The following is a 27,476-nucleotide window of genomic DNA, read 5'->3' on the forward strand; positions in this document are numbered from 1 at the left end:
TAGACCTCCAGTCAGGCTGACCAAGAAAAAAAAAGAGAAAAAAAATTATTAATATCAGAAATGAAAGATAAGATATCATACTGATCCAGCAGACACTGAAAAGATAAGGGAATATTATAAACAATTATATGGCCATAAATTAAGTAACTTAGGTGAAACAGATCAATTCCTTAAGAAATGCAAACTCACTGCAGAAACTAAAAAAACACAGAGCCGGGCTCGGTGGCTCAGCCTGTAATCCCGTGCCTTTTGGAGGCTGAGGTGAGTGGATTGCCTGAGCCCATGGGTTCAAGACCTGCCTGGGCAGCGAGACCTCATCTCTACAATAAATCAAAAAATTAGCCAAGCGTGGTAGCGCGCGCCTGTAGTTCCAGCTACTTAGAAGGCTGAGGCGGAAGGATCGCCGGAGTCCAACAGGTTGAGGCTGTGGTGGCTGGGAGCGGCCACTGCACTCCAGTCTGGGCAACAGAGTGAGACTCCAACTCGAAAAAAAAAAAACACAGAATAGTTGTATACTTACTAAAAAAAAATTAACTTTTATATAAACTTCCCAAACAATGACAATTCCAGACCCAAGTAGTTTCAGTAAAAAACATTTAAGGAATAATAATAATTCTACATAATCACTAAAAAGAAGAAAGAACACTTCCCAACTCATTCTATAATGCTAGTATTATCCTAATGCCAAAACCAGACAAAGATCTTACAAGGAAACTATAAACCAATATCCTTCATGAACATATATACAAAATTCCTCTACAAAATATTAGCAAATAGTATTCAGCAATGTATAAAAAGAATACTATATCACGGCCAAGTGGAGTTCATGCCAGGAATATTTGACTGATTCAACACTGAAAAACAATTAATGCAATTTATCATGCTGACAGATTAAGAAAAACCATATGATTATTTCAATAGATGCAGAAAAAGCATTTAACAGAATTTAATATCCATTCATGATTATATAAAAAGAAAAAAGACCACTTCTCAGCAAATTAGAAATAAAGTGGAACTTTTTCTTTTCTTTTCTTTCTTTAGTTGGAGTCTCACTCTGTTGCTGAGGCTGGAGTGCAGTCACACGCTCACGGCCACTGCAGCCTCAACCTGCTGGGCTCAGGCGATCCTTCCACCTCAGGCTCCTGAGTAACTGGGACTACAGGCACATGTCACCATGCCCAGCTAATTTTTTGATTTATTGTAGAGAGGAGATCTTGCCAAGTTAACCAGGCTGGTCTCAAACCTGTGGGCTCAAGCAATCCTCTTGCTTCCGCCTCCAAAAGTGCTAGAATGATAGGCATGAGCCACCATGCCCAACAAAGTGGAACTTTCTTAACCTAATAAATGATATTTAAAAACAGCTAATGTCACACTGAATGGTGAAAGGGGATCAGGAGTGGTTTGTTTAGTAGGTACAGTTTCAGTATGAGAAGACTAAGAAGCCCTGAAGATGAATGGTGGTGATGGCTACACAACAATGGGAATGTATTTAATCATACTAACATTGAACACTCAAAAAAGATTAAAATGGCATATTTTGTGTTACATGTGGCTTACCATAGTAATAAATAAATAACGTTTTCCCATACATGTTTCTCATGACTTCAAGCTACAGTTGGACTTTCTATAAGGCTATGACTATACACAGAAACAGGGATAACCCTATGTGGGGGGGGAATGAATCAAAAGCATGAATGCAAGAGTTGAAATTATAAAACTCTTAGAAGAAAATATAGAGTAAATCTTCATGGATTTAGCAACAGTGTCTCAAGTGTGACACAAGAAGTGAAGGCAACAAAAGAAAACATAGATATCAGACTTAAAGTTAAAAATGTTTGTGCTTCAAAGAGCCCTATCAAGAAAGTGAAAAAGACAATCAATTGAATGGGAGAAAATATGTGTGAATCATATATCTGAAAAAGAACTTGTATTTGAAATATATTTTAAAAGCCTTTGTAACTCAATAATAAACTATCCACTTAAAAAGGAATAAAAGATCTAAATAGTCATTTTGGCAAAGAAGATATATACAAATGACCAACAAACAAATGAAAAGGTGCTCAATATCCATTAACCCATCAAGGAAATGAAAATCAAAACCACAATGAGATACCACTTCATACCCACTAGGACAGCTACAATAAAAAAGACATGGACAGCCTGAGCCCGCGGGTTCGGGACCTGCCTGGGCAGGCGAGACCTGATCTCTACGATAAATCAAAAAAATTAGCCAGGCATGGTAGCACATGCCTGTAGTTCCAGCTACTCGGAAGGCTGAGGCGGAAGGATCGCCGGAGCCCAGCAGGTCAAGGCTGCGGTGGCCGGAAGTGGCCACTGCACTCCAGTCAGGGCGACAGCGAGACTCTAACTCAAAAAAAAAAAAAAGATAGATGATAACAAGCAGTAGCAAAGAAATGGAGAAATAGGAACTCTCCATATACTGCTGGTAAAGACCATAAAATGATGCAGCCACTTGGGAAATATTACCATATGATCCAGTAATTCCACTTACATACCCTGAACAACTAAAAAGTGGTGTTCAAATAAAAACTGGTGCAGGAATGTTCACAGCAGCATTGTGATAGCCCAAAAGTAGAAACAAGCCAATTTTCCAACAACAGATAAATGGATAAATCAAATGTGCTGCATCCATACAGTGGAAGGTTACCTGGCAATAAAAAAGGAAGTAATGACACCTTGCTATAACATGGAGGAGCCCGGAAAGCGGTATGCTAAGTCAAAGAAGTCAGTCACCAAGAACCACATACTTCATGATTCCACTGCCATGAAACATCTACAGTTAGGGAAACCTAAGTGACTGCCTGAGGCTGGGAGGGTAAGCAGGCTGGGAGGTGAGGAGTAAAAGGTACGGCATTTTTTAGGATGATTAAAATGTTCTAAAATTGACTGTGACAACTGTTACTCAATTCTGTGAATACACTGAAGACCACCGAATTGAACCCTCGAATTGAGTGAATTTTTGGTGTGTGAATTATATCTACAGCTGTTGTCAAAAACAAACAAAAAAATCTATGTGGTGTGATGGCTAACTTTAGGTGGAATCAAGAAACACCAGAGAGCTGGGAAAGCATTATTTCTCAGTGTGTCTGAGTGTGTTTCCAGAGGAGACTGCAACAGAGTAGATGGGCTGAGTGGGGAAGACACACCCTCAAGGAAAACGGGCACCACCCAACTAGCTAGCGGTCAGGATCGAACAAAAAAGGCAGAGAAAGGTGAATTCACTCTCTTCTCCCGAAGTTGGGATGCCTGTCTTTCTTTTCCTGCCCTTGGATGTCAGAACTCCAGGTTCTCCTGCCTTTGGAGTCTGGGACTTATACCAGCAGCCCCTGGGATCTCAAGACTTCAGCCTCAGACTGAGTGACACCAGGGCTTCCCTGTTATGGGACACCTGGGTTTGGACTGAGCCATGCTACCTTCTTCAGGCTTCCCTAGGTCTCCAGCTCACAGACAGCCTTATCAAGGGACGTCTCAGTCCCCAGTCGCCCCTCTCTTCGTTCTCTCTGTCTTGCTCCCTATCATCCAGCCAGCCAGCCAGCCAGCCAGTCACCCATCCTATTGGTTCTGTCTCTCTAGAGAATCCTAACACATCCGAAATGGCAAAAGAATTATTCCTGAAAATTAGTTCTATAAACTTAAATGCCTCACAAAATATTCACTCAGACATTCAACAAACATTCATTTAGCGGATACTATTTGCTAAGCACTGCAGATTCAAAGATGAACAAGATAAAATACTGCCCACAAGACACAAATGTGTATTTTGTGTGCAAGTGTATGGGGCATGAGATGTACACATTACAAGATCTTTGGTAACTGAGAGGCTATAGAAAAAACTGTCAGGCAGATGGGAGAAGAATGTGTGCAAAAATATGGAGTGGTTCACTAAAACTAGAGCTTAATGTCAGATGGAAGTGGAGTAGGTCAAACTAAAGGGCTTAGCTTTATCCCAGACATAATGGGGAGTTATGCTGACACACTTTACACAGCACCAGCAATTTCCTTTGAAAAGATGACACTATGAAGTCATGGGACCAAGGACTAAAGGACAAGGTCAAGTGAGTGTGCAGTCACTCCACATCTGCATAAGGGAGACGGATGGAGTCTGGTAGCACAAAAGAACTACATTAACCTAGTGGGTACCAGTCTCTATGTGAGCCATAGGTGAAAATGCATCTCTTTAGCAATTTCACCCTAGGTGAAAATGCGTCTCATCAAGCATTTGCAGAGCACCGATCCACACTTGTATATACAAGTGTGCCATATGCCTCTATTACAACTTCAGCATTATAAAAACAAAACAAGATAACCGTCAGAAAGCACCGATTAGGGTTTCCACTTAGAATCTGGGATCTCACCAAAGTTAAACAGGATCAGAGGTGAGGACAGAAACCGATGATCCTTCCTCTAACTTGTGTTATCTCTCATTTCTTTTCCTATATAAGCCTGAGAAAGTAAGGCATAAAAAGAAAAATGAAATGAAGGAGTTAAACTTCTAAAATATTTAAGAAGGTGAAAACTACAATCTTGATTTTGGCACTCAGTATTTCCTGGTTAGAAGTAATCTACTTTCCCAAATGTACTTTCCTGCTCAATTGTTATTACTTAAAACTATAAAAATGCACAAGAGAAGCTGGCAAGAAAGACTAGGATCTTGGGAGTGATAGAAGACACTTTTCTGTCTAGACAACAAGAAGCAAAATCAAAAGAAACCAAATTCAAAAGCCCAGCCAAGAACCAATATGGAATTAATAGAATTTCCACACATTAGATTATCTATTCCAAAAAAAATAACCTTTTATTTAGTAAAGCATCACAGAAACCTTCAATCCTTTGAGTCCGTAAAAAAATAAAGAAAATATAGAATGCAGTACTGTACTTAAGGGATACAAACTAAAATAAATTACTTCAAATTATCCTGAGGGCATATGAATAACGAAATATAATTATGGTCAATTAAACTATTCCACTCAAATCTGTGCACCAGAAACGTACTGCTAATGAGCTCATCCTACAAAATTCAACTGACTGTCACATTCTGATATTCTAGGCTTGTCTGAAAAGATGCCAGATGAAAATCAACAGGACATTTAAATATGTAATTAGTGAAAGATAGCCTTTTGATTACTCATATAATTAAGAAAACTGCTACATGTTAAAATGGGAGTAAATGAGGAATGCTGATTTAACTTATGACATCTGGTATACACTCAATCTCATGGCCTCCCAGTTTACCCTGGACCCAAGTCTACCAAGGGGCTGGGAGTCATACAGTTAGTCCTGAGGCTCTGGCTAGCGGTCACTTCCAAAACTGGGTTCACATGAAAGTAGAGTCCAATGGCTTTTAGCTTGCTGTGAACCAAAAGCCCCAATTCTGAAAGCTGGAAGCCAAAGGCAAGATCAAAAGGAGTAAGATGAACTATTTCCACATAATAAGAAACAATCTAAAACTCTCCATGAGACAACATAGAGGAAAGGAAATTTAAATGTATAAGTGAATTAAACTAGATGGCAATCGGTCTGTATATATTTGGTTAAGAATATCAGTTATCACCCGGGCTCAGTGGCTCAGCATGTAATCCCAGCGCTTTGAGAGACCGAGGTGAGTGGACTGCCTGAGCCTGCGGGTTTGAGACCCACTCGGGCTACTTGGCAAGACCTTATCTCTACAATAAATTTTTTTTTTAATTAGCCAGGTAGTGATAGCACACGCCTGTAGTTCCAGCTACTTGGAAGGCTGAGGTGGAAGGATCGCCAGAGCCCAGCAGGTCGAGGCTGCGGTGGCCGGGAGCATGCTACTGCACTCCAGTCTGGGCGACAGAGTGAGACTCCAACTCAAAAAAAACAAAACGAATGTCAGTTATCACTGATAACTGTTATGATATATATGCAGTGATTTATTCCAAAGATGATATATAAACACAAACATTGGAAGCACTGTATTTTTCTTTGTGTACCTTAATAAGATGATCATTTTTAATAGTAGATCAAAGAAGTAACATTTTTCTGCAGAAAACATGAAGGACTTCTCTATATCCTTCCAGAGTAGACAGCTTAGCACTATTACAAGTATTTTTATTCTAAAAATGTCAAATTCGCCGAACAAGTAGTAAAGTACACTAAAGAAATCAGATGCTTTATAAAATATGAAAAATCTGTAGAATGTTTCATGATAGTAATAATAGACTTTATTGCACTCTGTAAAGAAGAATGACATCATTTTTACATACATCTGCAATTCACCATTTACTGTAGGTTTTCTTTAATGAAAATTACAGTTATTCATTCATTTATTCATTCATTCAACAAATATTGGCTGGACATATCCTCTGTGTTATTCACATGCTAAGTACCAAGGATAAAAACAAAAGGCAGGAACCTCTGCTTGCATGTAATGTAAAATTCAAAGTAAAGGCCCAGCTACACCCTTCATCTGAACATTCAACATTTTTATAAGAAGATATGTAATTGATTTTCTTTTTCTTTTCTTGTAAACCTGTATTTATTTAAAGATTATTCATCTTCATTTCTCACAGTAAAGAAAATAAACTCTAGTGAAAAGTAAAAAGAGAAAAAAAAGTAAAAATAAAAAGTTTCTGCCTAAGCTTTTTGTAATATTAAATTTTTATCACATTATTATAAATAACTTGTTATTTGTCATAAGTTTTAAAAATCATATATTCTAGTCTGGTAATTACATTTCTAGAAATCATAAATGCAAAGATTTGTACACAAATATCTTTGTAATGGTAATATGAAAAGCAAACAAAAGTCTAAATACTTCACAGTAAAAGAAGGATATTGCAATTATAAAATGTTTACTATATAATTTTAAGTGAAAAAAAGCAGAATATAAAATTATATATGTCCTAATATTAACTACATTAAAATACCTTTATGTGCAGAAAAAAATCTTCTAGGAACTATAACAAAACATTAACAGCCATTATCACTGAATAAGAAAATTGGAATCTTACAATGACTATTCACATGTTTATCAATTCTAAGGGCTCATGCAATAAAGGAAATGCATTTGGCTTTAATGTCACTATCATCACCAATTCAGAAACTCCACAAAAGGGAAATATTACATTTTAGGTAAGGGCCAACACTTGTGATCACCTAAAATTAATGATGTATTACATTAAATTATAATTGGCAGCACTTCCATCCTAGCACTTTTCTTCCAAACTTAAATATAACTAGGCAAGTGTGATTTAGAAGTTTTAATTTTATACTCTAAAATCTTTTCTCAAAAGATGGTGAACGTCCAATTTACTATTTTAGAAATGCTCATAATTAACTAGTCACTTGAAACAAGTTTTCTAAAGCAAAATAAATATTAAGACTTCGGCAGAAATAACTTTATAATATTTCTGTAGACATAATACCCAGAAACCAGAAAACTAAATTTTAGGAATCCAATTACAAAAATGTTGACTTCTCAGGAAAATTTTTACAATCTGAAGCAGCATAAAAAGCAGTGTAAGAAAGTACTTTCACCAATGTTAATCACTCCAGAGCTCATGAGTAACATCACACTACACCATGGCCTTAGGCCAAATAATAAAGGGCCAAATGGAAAATGGCACAAGTCCATGGATTGTAAATACTGTATTAAAGGAAAATAAAGGAAGAAATCTTTCATTAGAACAATTACAAGTGGAGTTGTAGTACCAGTTCCTATGATGAATAAGTCAGTTTAGCAATCCAAGAGTAGACACTGTTTAAACACATTCCTCACTGGCAGTAAGTTTAGGTTTAAAACCTTACTGTATGTTCTTTAGTAACTAAATGTTCTACTCTCTAAAGTGTCTTTGATTGGTGTAGCTGGTTTATAACTACCACCTGAAACTTTCTCATATGGCATTTGATGACTGGGCATCCGCCTGAGCCATCAGTAGCCAACAAAAGACAAATAAATGTTGCAAATAAAAGTAATCATATCAATCAGCCCAAACTTTAGACCATAAATTCTAGAGAAATGAAAAATTCCTATTAATCCAACATCAATCATTGGTTATTACTTATTCCACTTGTCAAATTACTTACATTAAATGAGCAAGCTCTGCTATAGAACTTTTTTGAAAAAAATTTAATGATAATTTCAATAGCGAATTTGAAAATGTTGCAAAAAGAATTCAAATCCACATTCGTAGCCTAAACTAGCAGTAAGTTCTTAGGGGATGTTCCTATCTCTAGGTCACTGAGGTATCTGAGAAGCAATAGGACTACCTCAAGACAGAAAAAGTAGGCAACATTTTAGAGGCAGAGGAAAAGAGTCATAGACATCCATTCTTCCATCAAAGTTCTCCTACGGGACAGACAGCAATCTCTTATGTGCAAGCCAATCACAATGGCCCTTCCTCTGCCACAATATAACAGAGAACATGCCGTAAATGCTTTTTTTCAATGTTTACCTTCTAAAAATATTAATGCATTTAAAGAAAACTATAAAACCATTTTTTCTGGAACACCAGGCCCACTTTGGTCACAGGGGACATAAGAAATAATCCACACATAAAAGTTAGCTTCCACTATCCTTGTGATTTGACAGGGAACTTTGCAAAGACTGCCATTAATGAACTGTATGTAAAAGAACTCAAGGAAACATTAGGCAGCATTAGTTTATAACCAGAAAATATTTTTGTTTTAAAATTAACCTAATTGATATTTTCTTACAAAACTAAACTTTCTGCAATTTGTATACAACCCAGCAATTGCACTCTTGGGCATTTATTCCAGAGAAATGAAAACTTACACTAATTCAATTCTGTGAACACAAATGTTCACAGGAGCTTTGCCTGTAATAGTAAAAAACTAGTTACAGCTCAGATGTCCTTCAAGAAGTGACTAGTTAAAGAAACCACAGTACTTTCATAGCCTGAAATACTACTCAGAAACAGAAAGGGACAAACTATTGATACACAACTTAAGTGAATCTTCTGGGAAATATACTAAGTGGAAATAGCTAATCCCAAAAAGTTGCATATTGTATGATTCCATTTATGCAACCTTTCTGAAAAAATGAAATTTTAGAAACGAGAACAAAAACATGGTGGGTATGGTTATGAAAAGACAACATGAGGGATCTTTGTGGCAATGAACCGCTCAGTATCTTGACTACGGCGACAGACACACAAACCTTTACATGAAACGAAACTTCACAGAACTAAATGCACACACACAGACAAATGGGTATGCGTAAAACTGGATAAAACTGAGTAAGTTCAATAAGTTATACCAACTTGCATATCCTGCTTGTGGTACTGAACTACAGTTTTGCAAGTTGATGCCACTGGAGAAAATTAGGTAAAGGATACACAGGCTCTCCCTGTATTACTTCGACGCTACTATTCAATTACTACCACACTGAATCCATAACTATCTCAATAAAAATTTCAATTAGAAATATATTTTTTAAAACTTTAGTTTCAGAAGTCAGTCTCCCTGGAGTCTCCACTACTTTCACAGTTTAATCCAAGAGTGTGGCGAGTGTGAGGTGCACACAACTTACATTTGGGACATCAATCGCTACCTCCCTCATGGCACTGGGCCTGATGTCATTCATTCCCTGCAAAAAATCATCCAGAGTAATCTTCACCAACCCAGCCACTTGCCTATCAGGGAGGTTTGGCTGCTTCCTCAGGATTCTCTGCAAGGCATGAAGACCTGCAAAGAAGAAAATGATACAAGATTTACAAACTGAACCATCACCAACAAAAACAGTAATAAAAAAAACCCAAGCCCCATGCATACTATAACATTTAAAGTATTTTGTGTTGGGGGTGTCTGAAGGTACAGGCAGGGCAGGAGATGGGTGGGGAAGGAGATGGAAGAATCTGAAGGAGAAAGGCAAACACCCACTTGCTTAGCTTTGGAAGTAAAAATATGACAAACTGACATGAAATATGAGAAGACAAACAGAACTTACAAACAACATCCATTAAAAACACCATAAAGTTTCAACAAAATAATCTGGGAACTTTCTTCCAAAGGAATAAAACATTAAATAATAACATGACATTTTTGCCCATGCTTTTTTGGTAAATACATTCAAACTAGAATTACAATATGTGTAAGGTATTGGGAGAACATCTAAAAGGAAATATTCAGTCAACAGTTTAAATGTCGTTTTGGAATGCTAGAGAAAAGCAAAATTCAGAGCTATAAGCCTACACATGGTGTCTGGCCTTACAGGAATAGACACAGTCTAAAAGGAAGACTAGCAAGGAATCAGAGATGAAGGAGAAGGGTAAAGCCTCAATTTTAGGAAAGTCCATCACTTGGAGAGCATAGAAAAAAATGACAGTTTAAAAAGGATCTGAGCCGGGCTCGGTGGATCAGCCTGTAATCCCGCGCCTTTGGGAGGCTGAGGTGAGTGGATTGCCTGAGCCCACGGGTTCAAGACCCACCTGGGCAACTTGGCGAGACCTCATCTCTACAATAAATCAAAAAATCAGCCGGGCGTGGTAGCGCATGCCTGTAATTCTGGCTACTCGGAAAGCAGAGGCGGAAGGATTGCCGGAGCCCAGCAGGTCGAGGCTGCAGTGGCCGGGAGCAGCCACTGCACTCCAGTCTGGGTGACAGAGTGAGACTCCAACTCAAAAAAAAAAAGGATCTGAGAGAATTAATAGGAAGAGACAGAGGAACAGAATCAGAGTAATAACACAATAAAAAAGCCAAGAAGGAGGTCAAAAAAGTCAAATTTGGAAAGACCCAAAACAACTTAAAAGAGACTGTGCTGACCTGAAAAATTAACGACCAAGTCCTCTGTTTTTCCCACCTGCTGCCACTTAGTTGCTTCTGTTGCTGCAATACTCTCTCCTTGACTCTTTTGTCAGCACTCATGAAATCCACCAGCTTGTAAATTGGGTAAAAAGTTGGGTAAAGTCCCAGATCCTTCTCAGTTCTTGACATGGTTATGTTTGCCATGGACTGAAAGTTTCTGTCCCCTCCAAAACTCATGCTGGGAGGTGAGATCTAATGGGAGGTATCTAGATCATGAATGGATGGGCACAGCTCTAAAAAGGGCTCATGAAAGAGGGTGCACTCACTTCTGCTTTCTGCCATATGCAGACACAGTGTTCTTCCCTTTGGAAGACACAGCAGTCAAGGAACCATCCTGGACGCAGAGTCTGGGCCCTAACCCACTAGACCTTTGATCTTGGACTTCCCAGCCTACAGGACTGGGAGAAATAAATTTCTGTTCTTTATAAGTTGCCCAGTCTGTGGTTTCGTTACAACAGCACAAATGAACTAAGACAATTTAAGCTAGGTTGATTTACTACTTAACATACTCATTAGTTAAATGATGCAGAAGTACTCTTTTTAATAGTTACATAGACAGTCCATGACTTGCGATCACTCGACTCACAAGTTTTAACTTTACAATGGCGCAAAAGTCCCATGCATTCAGTAGAAACTGCACTTTTCATGCAGTGCTGGGCAGTGACAGAAAGCTACAGCTCCCGGTCTGTTGGGAGCCGGCCGTGGAGGCTTGCCTGAGCGTTAGGATCCAGGCAGGCTGCAGACCCTGAGACCGCTAGGACGAGTTCAGGAGCTGAAGGCCCATTGCCTCTTCCCTTCTTTGCTGTTTTGGCACGTTCCACTAGCAGGGACTTTGATGATCTAAGCATGAAGTTCTGAGAGTACGACAGGCATGGCTTACTTTAGGAGTCCATTGTTCCCGTTTCTCACAGACTGCGGTTTCGGCTTTAAACTTAACATAATTCAAACTCAGGTCACATTTGGGAGCCTTTAATACGGTACAAGCTTCTTTAAAGATTTAATAGTATATTTGTAGAATTAGCATATACATACAAAGTGCTGTTTCAACCTTAATAATACAGATAAATAGCTAGAGCTACTAGAAATGGCCCAGCACAAGCTTTGAGCTGGGCCACATTCCTAAAGGCCCAGCACGAGCTTTGGGCTGGGCCACATTCCTTAGGTATTGATTTGGGCTATAATTAAGAGTTTCTATAGTGTAGGTAGAATTAGCATAAAATAGAGAGGAATTGGGATTCAAGTTGGTTATTAGGTGTTGCGTATGCATAGGTTTTAAAAGTTATTGATTATTAGAATATTATGATATTAGAATTGTTGTACTGCTTTTGAGGAATATTAACCAAGCATGAGGAACAGTGAAATAGTTTTGGGATTCTCATTCCTCATGCTTGGGGAAACACCTGGTGGGTGGGGAAACGCCCCTCATTCACCTGGCTATGTTCATGTAAATGTCTTGTGATTTAATTGGGATTGCCCTTCCTCTTACTCCAGGAAACACCTGGTGGGTGAGGGATGCCCCTCATTCACCTGGCTTTGTGTCCATGTAAAGGTTTTGATTTAATTGAGATTGTTCTTCCTCATGCCCAAGGAAACACCTGGTGGGGGGGGCGCCCCTCCTGCACCTGGCTTATGTTCACGTGGAAGATTTGTAAGACTGTGTAAAATTTGGGATAAATACAAGCTGTAAACCGCCAATAAACGGCTTCTGGTCAATTCGTTGAACAGATGTCCACTTTCTTTCTTTCTCTTTATATCTATCCCTCCTTCTTTCTTTCTTTTAATATCTATTCTTATAGAAACGCTGACGCCATCACACCTTCCAAGGGACCCCCTAAATCTCTCTTTGGGGGCTGGCTCCCCAAACCGGTCAGCCACACATTTTTGACTCCCAAGTTTATTGGGCCACAACCCCATCATAAGTCAAGGAGCATCTATACAGTGCTGTGTTGGGTTGAACAGTACCTCAGTGGCCTGAAAGAGTCTAAGCTGTTCCCAAAATGTCTAACATAAATTGAAGTAACTGAAATACTTCCACGCCAGACAGTATCTGGCAATAATTGACAATTTTCTAATTTGGACCAAACGCTTCACTCTTACAGTACTGAAATAGAAAAACTGAAATAGGGAACGCAGCCTAATAACTTTCCTGCCACAGTTGTTATACCATATAAGCATAAAATCTGACAATACATGAGACCAATTATTTTCACTTGACGAAAGGATTTGGAAAAGAGAGGCAGTATGCTTTTCAAACAGTATGCACAATATAATATAAGTGCATATGCATAAAACAACAAAACCTCTAGAATCTCCAATACAAACTACAGAACTTAAGCTAGGCAATAGCTCTACACCTAGGAGCACAGCAAGAAAACAGCAGTAACTCACCATAGAAGAAACAAAGGTATGAGAATCAAGATGCATGAAATTTTCAAAAGTTGAGAAATTGCTAGTAAAGTACGAAGACTGATTCTGTAATGCACACAGCACAACTTAACATACTCAAATAGTAAGTAAACTCATATGCACCTATGATGTAATCATTTCTAAAAACACGTTCAGAATCTCTTGTTTAATTGCTTCTTAAGTGAGATCATAAATCATGCACAGAAAATAAGTCCTGAAGTCATGCTTTATCACTCATTTTAGTCTCTCAACAAGGATATAAACAGGGATATACAGACAGGGAACGTTTCTAAAAAATGTGCAATTCAAAAATGAAAATGGGCCACAACTGAGCATATTAAATCAATAATTGAAAAATAAAAGTTGTTGCTATTGTTGTTTTTGAGTAGGAGTCTCACTCTGTCACCCAAGCTGGAGTGCAGTGGCACACTCATGGTTCACCGCAGCCTCGACCTTCTGGCCTCAGGCCTTCCAAGTAGCGGTGACTACAGGCATGTGCCACCACACTTGGCTAATTTATTAATTTTCTTTGTAGAGACGGAGTCTCGCTATGTTACCCAGGCTAGTCTCAAGCTCCTGGGCTCAAGCAATCCTTCCACCTCGGTCTCCCCAAGTGCTAGGATTACAGGCATGAGCCAACACACCCGAAAACAAAAAGTAAAAGTTTTAAGTAAAGGCATTCTGCCAAGCAGAGAGAGATTAAACACGAACACCTACGTTTACTCCTTATAGTCACTCGTAGCCATGAATTCAACTATATGCCAAGTTCTAGTCCTCTTCCCACTGAAGCATCAAACCTGTGGGTGATCTTAAGGACCCATACACATATAAACAAATATAGCTGGATAATGACTGTGTAAAAAAACAATAATAGTGTTCGTAGGTTAAAAAGAATCAAAATATTCCCAAAGTATCTACACTACTTTCAAGTTAGTCTCTAACAAGCCAAGGAGACATGTTGTGACATGTAGGCAATCGCCAAAAGACAAGTCAAAATGTTTAACTAAAAAGATAATGGGAAGAGGATGAAATAATAAAAACACTTGCCTATCCCTAAAGAAGTCAAGAAAAGGGAGAAAAAAGAAATAGAACAAGTAGGACAAATAAGAGGATGGTAGATCAAACTTCAGCAGTTTAAGATACTACCCTAAATATAAATGTATTATTTGAATTAAAAGGATGACAGCAGATAGATTAATAAATAAAACCCAAATTTACACTGCTTACAAAAGACGTACCTGAAATAAAAGAACACAGAAAGGTTGAAAGTCAAAGACTAGAAAAAGGAACACCATGCAGACATATACAGAAGGATAACCATGCACCTATGTCTCCTCCTATCAAACAGGCTTCAAGAGGCACTCAGGACAAGGAGACATTCAGGGGGAACAAAAGTGTCATTCCACCAGAAGATATAAAATTCTACATTAATAAATGCCTATTCACAAAATCTCAAAATATGTAAGACAACATTAAACAGAACTAAGACAAAAAATAGACAAATCTATAACCTTATTTGCAGATGTTCACATACTACCTTTAGCAAAAATGAGTGAATAAATAAGACATGAGAAGGAAAACAAAATTAACTCACTTATCCTAACTAGCATATACAGACAAAATATCTAAAATAGTAAAATACCCATGCTTTCAAGGGCACCTGAAATACGTACCCAATTGCCTATATATTGGGACACAAAGCAACTAGTCATATAACTCAAGGACTGAAATCATGAAGTTATTGTATTCCCTGACCTCAGGAGAACTGATAGCAAAATCAGAAACAAAAAGATACTCCAAAATACACAAATACTTGAAAACTAGTCAATTCATTTCTAAATAATTCATGGCTCAAAAAACTCCAAAAAAACAATGGAAACAGTTTTTTAACTAATAATAATTAAAACATAACAAAAAACTCTGTAGGGTACAGCTAAAGCCGTGCTTGAGGGAATACAGACAAGTAAGCACATATTAAGAAAAAATGGAGCCAACGAGGAACTTGTCTCAAGACATCGCAAAAAGAAGACACAAGAAGTCAATGGGAAGAAGTAGAAGAGAAATAGCGAAGACAAGAAATTTTCAAAAGGCAAAACAAATGTTCAATTAAAAAAAAATCAATAAAGCCAAAAACTAATTATCTGGAAATGTGAGAGAAAAACACACATTACCAGTACCAGGAATGAAAAAGTACACTGCATTACAAAACCGGCAATCATTGCAAAGATAAGCCGATAAATACCCTTATGACAAATAATTTGAAAATTTATATTAAATAAGAAAATCTCCGGGAGAAAAATCTACCAATATTAATTTACAAACAAAAAAAGACAAAATCTGAATATTTCGATATTAAATAAATTAAATCTATAACTATAACCTTTCTCACAGAGAAATTCCAAGCACAAACAGCTTCACTGGTAAATGTCACCAAATACTTAAGGTTGAATAAACACTAATCTCAAAAACTGACCCAGAGAAAGAAAAGAAGGCACAATAATTCCCAACCTGATTTAAAAGCCTAGCATAATCCTGCTTCCCAAATCTTAAAGGGACACTACAAGAAAAAAAAAAATCACAGGTCAATCTTTCTCATGAGCATAGGTGCAAATATCCTAAACAAAACATTGGAAAAAGATCAATATATAAAAAAGGATTATACATCATAACAAGATGGCTATATTCCAGGATTGCAAGGTTCTTTTAACAAATAAAAATAAATCAATATCATTATTCATATTAATAAAGAAAAAGTTACGACTATCTCAACAAATGCATAAAAGGAATGTGATAAAAATCGGAACGATTAATTATAAAACTAGGAATAAATGGAAACTTTTTCCCATATACACAGCAAATATTATTATAATAGTAACCTTCTGAAACGTTCCCTCTTAAATCAAGAATGAGATCAAATTACTGTTGTTACCACTGCTGTTAAACACTTATCCAATACAATAAGTCAAGGAAAAGAAACAGTAGGTATAGAAGTTAATGAATGAAGTAAAACTGTCATTGTTTGCCAACTGCACACAAAGGAAACTATAACATGACTACATACATAGACAACTAAAAACATTTATACACACACTATTAAAATAAGTACATTTAGCAAGATAGGAAGACACAAAGCCAATACACGACAATTTACTTTTTCTAGAGACAGTCATATGCCACTAACGAAGAGATACCTTCTGAGAAATGAGTCCCTCAGCAATACTGTTGTTGTGCAAACATCATAGAGTGTTCTTACATGAGCCTCGATGGTCTAGCCTACTCCATGCCCAGGCTACATGGCAAAGTCTATTGCCCTAGGCTGCAAACCTGTGCAGCACATTACTGTCCTCAACACTTAGGCTACTGCAAGACAACAGCGAGTGTTTGTGGATCTAAGCATATGTAAACACAAAAAAGGTCGAGAAAATACTGCATAAAAGATGTTAAAATCTCATATCTGTACAGGGCACTTATCACGACTGGAAGTTGCTCTGGGTGAGTTGGTAAGTGGCGGCTGAGTCAACGTGAAGGCCCAGCACTTGACTGCAGTCACTGTAGACTATATAAACACTTAGGCTACACTAATTTTTCTTAAAATAAAACAACTGCACTACAATGTTACAATGGTTATGATGCCACTAGGTGACAGAAATTTTTAATTATAATCTTATAGGGCCACCAATGTATATGTCATCCACCCTTGACAGAAATGTTACACAGTCCATGACTGCACTAGCAAAAAAATAACTGTAAGAGAAACTTTTAAAAATACCACTGCATTCAAAAAATCAAAATATCTAAAAATAAATCTAATGAACACTATGCAAGACTTTTTTCACATAAAACTACAAAACTCTCTTGAGGGAAATTAAAGATCTAAAATAAAATGAAAAAATCTACCATGTTCATGGATTGCTAGATGTTAAATTTCCAACCTCCAAATTAATCAAAAGACAATAATTCCAATCAAAATCCAAGTCAGTTTATTGGGCAGGGAGAAGTGAGGGACTGACAAACTTATTTTAAATCTTCTACAGAAATGCAAAGACTCAAGAATAGTCAAGACAATCTTGACCAAGATTTGTTTTTAAAAAACAGCACTTACTCTCCAGAAATTATGACTTTCTATAAGGCTGAAATGATTAAAGGTATTTTATAATCACAAAAAGCCAAAGGGTGGTTCTCTGAAAATGTGAGAAACATTCTCGAACAAATATAACCGACCAAAGAAGCAGAACAAAGAATCGAAAGCAAACACAAACTCTTGATTAATGACAAAGGTAACACTGAAACAAGGAAGAACAGATGGTCATTTCAACAACTGGTACTGGTACAATGTATCATTTTTTTTAAAAAAGTTAATCAATTAAAGACAGTAATGTAAAGGAAATACAACAAAATATCTAGAATATAAGAGAAAATACTCATAACGGTAGATGCAACCAAGATTTCTTAAATAAGACGCAAAAATCACTAGCCACAAGGAAAAGATTGACGAATTGGACCCATTTTATTACTATACATTATAATACGAATCTATAATTACAAACTTCTGTTTCTCAAAAGAGACTGTGAATAAAAATGCAAGACAGAGTAGGAGAAGATATTTAAAATACATATGTCTAACATCAAGGATCTACAAGGAACTCAAATGTGCTGAAAAAAACAAACAGCCCCATTACAAAGTAGGCTAAAATTATGAATAGACACTTCTCAAAAGAAGACATACAAGCAGCCAACGGACACCTGGAAAAATGTTCGGCCTCACTAGTCATCAAGGAGATGCAAATTAAAACTATACTGAGAAGCCACCTAACACCAGTCAGGATGGCCATCATCAATAACTCAAAAAATAACAGATCCTGGAGAGGATGTGGCGAAAAGGGAACACCTCTACACTGTTGATGAGAGTGTAAACTAGTACGGTCTCTGTGAAAATCAGTGTAGCGATTTCTAAAAATTCTAAAAATTGACCTTCCATATGACCCCGCAATCCCCCTACTGAGAATATACCTGGAAGAACTCAGGTCACTCTATGAAAAAGGTACCTGCACACACATGTTTATAGCAGCATTGTTATAACAGCAAGAACATGGAACCAACCATGCTGCCCATCAAGAAAGGACTGGATTAAAAAATGTGGTACATACATACAATGGAATATTATGCAAACATAAAGAAGAACAAAATCATGACCTTCACAGCAACCTGGATGGAATTAGAGTTTATAATACTGAGTGACCTTTCACAGAAACAAAGAGCTGAGTAACACATGTTCTCACTCATAAGTGGACCTTGAACAACTACCATATTACTGTAGGAAAGGGGTTGAAAGTGGCGGGAAACTGTGGGGAGGGAGTTGGGGGAGTGGGGAGCTGGGATTGACAGTGGTCGATGTCCGCCTGGGGAAGGGGGGCACACCTCATCAATAAGGGTACCTGCACAAGGAACATTTGTGTACCTAACACTGAATTGTATCCCACAATTTCAAAATAAAAATTAAAAGAGAAAAAAATAAATTAATTAAATAAAATACATATGTCTAACAAAGGCCTCACAACCAAACCATATCAAGAACTCCAATAACTCAGTATTTTTTTAAAAGTAACCTATAGAGAAATTGAATACTTGAAAAGGCACAAAGAAGGAAAACTAATTGACCAATTCATATATGAAAAGGTAATCCCAGCCTTCAGGGAACTAAAAACAATGAAATATTGTTATAAACCCATCAAATGTTAACAAGGAATTAAAGAAGCTGATTTCCACATGCTACTGGTGAAAGAGTAAACTGGTAAAATCACTGCAAAACACTGTTGGCAGCATTTACTAAAAAGAATTCGGTAATCCAATAATTTCACTCCCAGATATAATAATTCCACTCCTAAAAACGCCAACATTTGTGCACCAAAATGCATGAGCAAGAATGTTGGTGAGCGGCATCATCATTCATGAAACCTCTCCAACAGAATACAGCAGAAAAAATGAACTCCTGAGATACTGAATAAAACGAAGAGGCTCTGTGAAAGAAGAGAGCAAAACAGGCAAAACATCAAGGCATCAGAAGCCAGGAGACTGAGTGACCGCTGGGGCGAAGTGGGCAGATCCGTGGCTGGGAGAGGGTCCGAGGGAAGGTCTCCAGGGAGCCAGTTGCTCTGTGTCTTGACCTGAGTGGTGGTTACATGAGCGTGTTCACTTTGGAAAATGCACAAATCTTTTAGCTCATGCACTTTTGGGTACATTTGTACTACTTCAAAAAAGAAAAGTTGTTAAAAAATAGAATGCGTAAAAAGTGAGGTGAAAGGAAAAGGAAACTATCAACAAAACCACAACGTTGAAGTTGGTTTAAGTAACAGAGTTGGTAGTTTTAGAAACTGAAGCTGAAGTTTAAAAGGAAATATTATTGCATCAATATTAGCTAATCAGTTATAACAAAGGTATCATGCTAATGCAAGATATTACTAATGGGAAAAGCTGGGGAAAGAGAAGTTTATATGAAAATTCTCTGAACTTTCTGCCCAATTTTCCTGCAAAAAATTGCTCTTAAAAATAAAGTCAGCCGGGCTCGGTGGCTCAGCCTGTAATCCGGCACCATCGGGAGGCTGAGGTGAGTGGATTGCCTGAGCCTGCGGGTTCGAGACCCGTCTGGGCAGCGAGACCTCATCTCTACATAAATCAAAAAATCAGCCGGGCGTGGTAGCGTGTGCCTGTAATTCCGGCTACTCGGAAGGCTGAGGCGGAAGGATCGCCAGAGCCCAGCAGGTGAGGCTGCGGTGGCCGGGAGCAGCCACTGCACTCCAGTCTGGGCGACCAAGTGAGACTCCAACTCAAAAAAAAAAAATAAATAAAGTCTATTAATTTTAAAATATTTTTAATAAAATATTTTACCTCAGACCTAAGTATCACACATTTCCAGTGAAGTTTATTCCTTAACATTTTATTACTAAAACATGAAAATATTAATTTTTATTTAGCGTACTTTCTAATCAGAATAATTAAGACCATGAGGATCTAGGGAAAAAGACATTAAAAAAGGCTTGGAAATTGTCGAAACAGAAACTCTGATGAGGTCTGGAATCACTGCAGGATGTATTTAACAAGCCAACTAGCGAGCAAAATACACAAGTATGCAAAATATGGATTATATGATTCACAGTCCTCACAAAAAGCTTTCATTGACCAGAATATTTTATACAAATGGATATGTTTGGTATGAGAGGTAGGGTGAGTAAATCAGAAAAAAACAAAACTCGAGGAGCAATAAAAGCATTCTTTGCAAGCTACTATTGTGAACATATTTTTAAAGAACAACTATCAGCTGGGCATGGTGGCTCAGGTCTGTAATCCCAGCACTTCGGGAGTCTGAGGCGAGAACCACTGGAGGCCAGGAGTTCAAGACCAGCCTGAGCAACACAGAAAAACCCCACCTCTACAGAAAATTTTAAAAAATTAGCCAGGCGTGATGGCACACGCCTTAGTCACAGATACTCAGAGGCTGAGGCAAGAAGACCTCTGAGGGCCAGTGGCTTGAGGCTGCAGTGAGCTATGACTACACCACTGTCCTCCAGTCTGGGCGACAGAGGGAGTTTGTGCCAAAAAAAAAAAATACTCAGTAAAGGAAACACTGTATGTGCCAATTCAGCTACAATTCATATTAAAGCAAAGCCGTTATTGAAGTATGATTGTACCAGGAAGCCACCAAGAAGACATACTCACTGACCACATGCTACTCTGTCAAGGGCACTCTTCTTGCATGTGAATTCATCTATTCATTCATTCAAAACAGCCACTGAGAACCTGCTAGACATAATCGTTCAAAAATGCACTGAGCTCTTCAACGTCAGGGTACACAAGAAGCAGATCAGTGTCTCATAACACTAATAGTCCAACAGGACTGGTACAAAGGACACAAAATAACAGATAATTATTACACTGGGCCAAGTACTATGGCATAAAAAGAACCAAGCAGCATAGGAACACACGTCAGACACATCTAATTTCATTAGGGGAAGGACTGGTGAGGTATATATACATCTAGACAACCCTCACAGAAATCATGTAGTACACTCCTTGATTTCACCAAGAAGAGAAACTCACACATGTCTAACTTCAAGTAGTTAAACTTGAACAATGTATTAATGTTAGCCTGATAAAATGAGAATTAGGCCCAAGCAGGCAGCAGAGTATTCCAGGAGGAGGAAACTGCATATAAAAAGGCCTAGAGAGAGGAAGAGCATAGAGTTTTAGAGATTAAACAACAAAATTCCTGTCCTCAAAGAGTTCAGAACTGCACATAAGAAAAAACATGTTTTTAAAAAAACCTAAATCTAAACTACTAACTTGCCTATATATATTTAAGACGATAAAGTACGGCAGATTGTCAGGAATGGGAAAAGAACAATATGGAGGTTTAAGGACTTGTTGAATCTTAAAAAAATGTAAGAAGAGTCCCTGGAGATTTCTGCCATAGGACTTCAGATTCTTTCTCACTCTGAAGAACAATTCTGTACTCTATACAAAGTGTGTCCCATTTTATACAACAAATTAAATATATATATATTAATATCAATATATACATATTGAGTTGGAGTCTCCCTCTGTCGCCCAGGCAGGAGTGCAGTGACACACTCACAGCCACCCCAGCATCGACCTGCTGGGCTCTGGCGATCCTTCTGCCTCAGTCTTCCAAGTAGCCGGAACTACAGGCACACGCTACCACACTCGACTAATTTTTTATTTATTATAGAAACGAGGTCTCACCAAGTTGCCCGGGCTGGTCTCCAACCCATGGGCTCAGACAATCCACTCACCTTGGTCTCCCAAAGTGCTGGGATGACAGACTAAGCTACCAAGCCTGGCCAACAAATGATATTCTTGAAAATGCCATGTAAGTTGAAAAAACTTTATTTATATGAATTAAATGTTAAGTGTATTACCAAGAGGTCACAAAAGATCCCTGAAACTATAACATTATGCAGTCAATCCTTGGCTCTAGGTCTGCCACTAACTCAGGCATGACTTTACATAAAGCTTGGCTCCTTTGGCCATCAGTTACCTCATTTACTAAATGAGAAGATAAAAATATATTGTGTCTAACTATTTAGATTTAAATAACTTAAAATTCTGTGATGCTAAGTCTGAATTATTATTGCCCATTACCCACTCCTAGTACATACATACATGTTCTGGGAAGAGATTAAATTTTTAAGAATACATATATTTTGACAATCCCTTTGGATCCCCTTCCACTGTGGGAGCTTTTCTGTCCTCTCAATAAATCCTGCTTTCTAAAAAATATATGTATACATATATTTTAGAAAGCAGAAGACAATTAACTAGAAGAGCAAATGGACACATGCATATCAAGGAACACAGAATAAGCAATCTATGAATTTCCTTTCCTTACTAAGTTTGGAGTTAATTTTTTTAAATGTAAACAAGTATAGAAACAATACTTCTATGTTCTTAGGAAACATAACTTTGAAACAAAAAACAGGTGTGGCTATATAATGATATATCATTTTGTTTTCAAAATGTCATATCATATGTCAAAAAGACATATAATGATTTGTCATTTTGTTTTCATTATTTCCAATGCTCTTAATTTTTTTTCTTTTTTTATTATTAAATAGAGACAAAGTCTTCCTGTGTTGCCCAGGCTGGTCTCAAACTCCTGGGTTCAAGCAATCCTCCCACCTTGGCCTCCCAAAGCGCTGGGATTACAGGTATGAGCCACCATACCCAGCTAATGCTCAACATTTTTGAGAGAGAAAACAAGATGCAATGAAGGAAGAAAAGGTAAAATAATAAACTGGGAATTAGGCCCAAGCAGGCAGCAGTATTCCAGGAAGACGCAACTGCATACAATGTCAACCCATTCTTCTCGATGTATGAGTTGTGCATGACGTGGTTCCCCAGAAGTGCCACAATATCCCAACATAACCACTTCTGGACAAGAGCAAAATGGTTGGTTCCATGCTCATCCCTTTTTTATGGCAGGGACAGAAACTCTAAATAACAAGACACCACTAAAACGGAAAAGTAAGGGACAATCGCCATCTGCTCCTTCAACTCTCAATCTGTCACCCCACACAGGACCTCACTGAAATTCCTCTCTACTAGGGCTTTCATCATCTCCCAGGTAAACAAAACAAAACAAAACAAAAAACTCAACTCTCCCTTTTACTGCTCTCATTCGTTCCTCCATCTGCAGTTACCACGACACAGCTGACAACTCCTGGGTCCTCATTTCTAACCCAGACGGTCGTCTTCTCCAAAGCCTAAAACTCAAAACTCTACCAGTTCAATGTAAAGAGCAGTGAGAGACGAGAGGCTAGGGGGAAAGTAGGCAGGAGGAAGGGATTCCGACAGGACAAACAAGAGCTGATAACGACGTGAACAGCAGTGGTAGCGATGAAAGAGTTAGAAATGTGTTTTGATTTTTGCGAAGTCAAATTCTGAATAAATTTGAAAATAGAGCTGACAGAATTGATAAAGAGTAAAAAGAAAAAGGAATCAAGGATAACTCTTAGAAATAACTTTTATTTAGAGAGCTGGTTTTATTTTGCGACTGTTTTAATTAGAAAAAAGACCTTTCCTGAAGCTGTGTACTTTCAGTCTTGGCAAAACAACCCAGAAAATTTTTCACTAGCAAAGTAAATTGTGTGTGTCGTTAGAGCTTAAACAGAACCAAAACTCCCACCTGTTTTCCTGAAATAAACCAGGCAGCCCCTGTCACTTCAAATGAGTAACAAAAGTAATATTAAAATACCCACTTCACTCACAAAAATAATCTCAATATAATATCCATAATATTTATGCAGTAGGATAAATCCCAATATCACAACCGTAATATTCCATAACTACATTTCAGAGGTACAAAACAGAGGGAAAATTCATTGCCTTATGAAATATGATACATAATTGCTACTATTTATCCAGCTACAATAATAAATACATTGTGCTTTATGAAACGTATTAGAGGGATAATCATGATATACACATCTATTTAATTTGTATTCCTACTTCTGCAGCTCTATTCTAGGCCAGAGTGAACTCACATGTGGAACAAGGTAGTTGAGGAGGAGACTCCGACTTTGCCTGTGTATAACATGACAGTTCTCAAGTTCAGCAAGAAAATTTGTCAAGGAACTACCCCAAAACAAGCCGTATCTACTTCCCATCTGATTCTTATTGATGGGCAAGATTCTTACTGATCCATATTCAGTAAAAATCACTTCTCTAGCAAAGTAAAGGATTCTGCCCTATTTCTCTGATATCTCTTATACCAGCATAACCAAGACACATCATAAAATGTTAGAAATACTGCCAAAATCCAAATAAGCTTCTGCAAGAGAATGCAAAATACACATAAAATAAAGAGTTAAAATTTTTTTTTTTAAGTATCAGCTTTTCGGAGGCTAAAGAAGAGGAGAAATGAAGTGACACTAATCAACGGCATATATAAACCATGATCACCGCTGCAAGGCTACATTTCTAAGCCTCATAAGAACTCTTGAAACCAGCCAAGCTCGGTGGCTCAGCCTGTAATCCCACGCCTTTGGGAGGCTGAGGTGAGTGGATTGCCTGAGCCCACGGGTTCGAGACCCACCTGGGCAACTTGGCGAGACCTCATCTCTACAATAAATCAAAAAATTAGCCGGGCGTGGTAGCACGCACCTGTAATTCCGGCTATTCAGAAGGCTGAGGTGGAAGGATCGCCAGAGCCCAGCAGGTCGAGGCTGCGGTGGCCAGGAGCAGTCACTGCACTTCAGTCTGGGTGACAGAGTGAGACTCCAACTCAAAAAAAAAAAAAAACAAGAACTATTGAAACCATATAATGTTATCCCTATTTAGCTGGTAAGGAAACAAAACTTAACAGGTTGAAGGGCTTCCTCAATGTATCTCAGCTGATCATGTATAATTAAGCATTTGAATCTAGAGTTCACCATAAGCTTTGTGGTAAACCGCATTATCTTCCTGGACTTTATTTTAAAACACTTAATTTTTACAGAATCAATATTCTGTAATATCAACTGAGAAAACAACAAGCCAGGCTTGGTGGCTCAGCCTGTAATCCCAGCACTTTGGGAGACCGAGGCGAGTGGACTGCCTGAGCCCATGGGTTTGAGACCAGCCTGGGCAACTTGGCAAGACTTCATCTCTATAATAAAAAAAAAAAATAGCAGTGCATGGTAGCACGCACCTGTAGTTCTGTTACTTGGAAATCTGAGGCAGAAGGATTGCTGGAGTCCAGCAGGTTGATGCTGGAGTGGCCGTGAGTATGCCGCTGCACTCCAGTCTGGGCGACAGAATGAGACTCAAACTCACCAAAAAACAACAGCAGCAGCAGCATGCAGGGTTTTAAAAACAGTTAAAAAAAAAAAAAAGTCAGAAGAGAGCCCTTCCTAAGGAACCACTACACATTAATACATAGCAGATGCTCCCAAAGTTCCTGATGAAACAGGCTGGTTGGGGAGGGTGGAATAATGAGTTATACATAGCTCAGAACTCTGAACAAGATAGATAAAATTTTCCATCTCAGCAAAAATTATGATAATTAGATTCACAATTGTCACTAAACCTATTTAAGTGCTATAATGACAAAATAATTATGCAAATAAGCATTTTAATTCTTCCTGGTCGAAGCTGCTATCTTATCAAGGCCTAAGAATCAGGTATGAACACACTGAAATGATGAGTGATCAACAAGGACGCTACAGATACATTCTCAGAGATGTGAAGCAAATACTTCCTTCTACCGTAAACAAAATGACTGAGTCCACCTCTTGAAGAAATCAAGGTCTATTTATATTCACTCTCCTGAAATGGCACAGGCAGCCTTAGAAGGATAAGTTTATAATAAATCCCTATATTTGGAAAACACTGTTGCTAAGCATCTTCTAACATTCAACAGAGTTTATATAATTCATGTCATTGCAACATAATTAACATTTCATGTTTTCCAAAAAAAGCACAGTATGCTTATCTATGTTTTTAATTTAAAACACTATAAATTTTTAGGGAATTAATAAAAGGCTATGCAACTAATTAATTAGAAAGGCAGTCTAATCCCAGGAGGAATACAAATACAGACATTAAATGTCAGGATGTGTTAGAGTCTAGCTTATAAACAGCTTGTCTACTTGAGATAAAACATTTCAAAACGCAGCTGCTCTTTGCTTAAAAAGGCAGACTATGAAACATTAGGCCTTTGGACAAGTCATGACACACCAAACCACACCCTAGCTCAAAATTTAGTTGTAAAGAAAATGTATCATTTTAAAGTAAGTTTCACACCCAACCATCAACACTGAACATTATATCTGCTCAGATAATGGGAGGTCTAAGTATTGAAAGCAATACTAGCTACTGTGTACTTCCAACTTTCATATTCATTATGGAAACAAGGCTAAAAGATAAAAAAATATTTAGTAGCACTCAAGTTGAAAATTAGAGAAGTTGAGAGTAAGCACATTGCAAAAGATATGATACCACTCTTAAAAACTATGGGAAAGGTCTAAAATTTTCTGTCATCTTGAAAAGCATGCACAATCTACATGTCTACTACAAGGATTTTATATCAGTATCCTACAAACAATAACCTTTAAATTACAAAAGCAATCAGGAAGCATAATTCACTATGTTTTATGAAAGACTGAATTACCATGCACAATGTTTGTTATAAAGTGCAAGCCGGGCTCAGTGGCTCAGCCTGTAATCCCACGCCTTTGGGAGGCTGAGGTAAATGGATTGCCTGAGCCCGCGGGTTCGAGACCCGCCTGGGCAAAAGACCTCATCTCATTTACTATTTTTAAATCATATATGGGGGATTTAGCGCGCTTACTTTCCTTGTTTTTAAACAGTGATTTTTCTGTTTTACCAAGCCCCAATTAATTAAATTTGTAACTTAATCACTTTGATTCTGCTCCCCCAAATGCAGTGTTGAGATGCCACAGTGTATCCATGCAATATGTGGTACTACCCTTTTGGGAGTCAATTTTTATTATAATCATCAATATTTATTGCATACCAACCAGATTTAGGACATCTTTTTGGGCTCCAAGTAAATTATCCAAAGAATTTTAGAACTGAAAAAAAAATCTCAAAATGTGTTTGGACAACTCCCTCCTTTCATAGATGAAGAAAGTGATGTCTATAAAATGACTTAAGAGCAGAGAGAGGCCAAAGGTTCCTGGGCTTTAATCAGGAAGAGATTCAGATTTCCTGTTCATCCCATCTTTTTGCTTAGTGTTTACAGGGTT

The 27,476-nt window shown here is 37.8% G+C and overlaps 1 protein-coding gene across 1 annotated transcript in view; it reads right to left on the minus strand.

Moving 5' to 3' along the window:
• The window catches only part of SPATA5 (spermatogenesis associated 5), a 267,058-nt gene that overhangs the window by 218,048 nt on the left and 21,534 nt on the right, over positions 1 to 27,476 (minus strand). The window contains exon 9 of the mRNA XM_021715497.1: positions 9,536 to 9,690. Coding sequence (XP_021571172.1) covers positions 9,536 to 9,690 — 155 coding nt within the window. The remainder of the gene's footprint in view (positions 1 to 9,535; positions 9,691 to 27,476) is intronic.

The sequence above is a fragment of the Carlito syrichta genome, unplaced genomic scaffold (assembly GCF_000164805.1).
Source record: "Carlito syrichta isolate Samal-C Ts95f unplaced genomic scaffold, Tarsius_syrichta-2.0.1 Scaffold307169, whole genome shotgun sequence".
In the NCBI taxonomy this organism is placed as follows: Eukaryota; Metazoa; Chordata; class Mammalia; order Primates; family Tarsiidae; genus Carlito; species Carlito syrichta.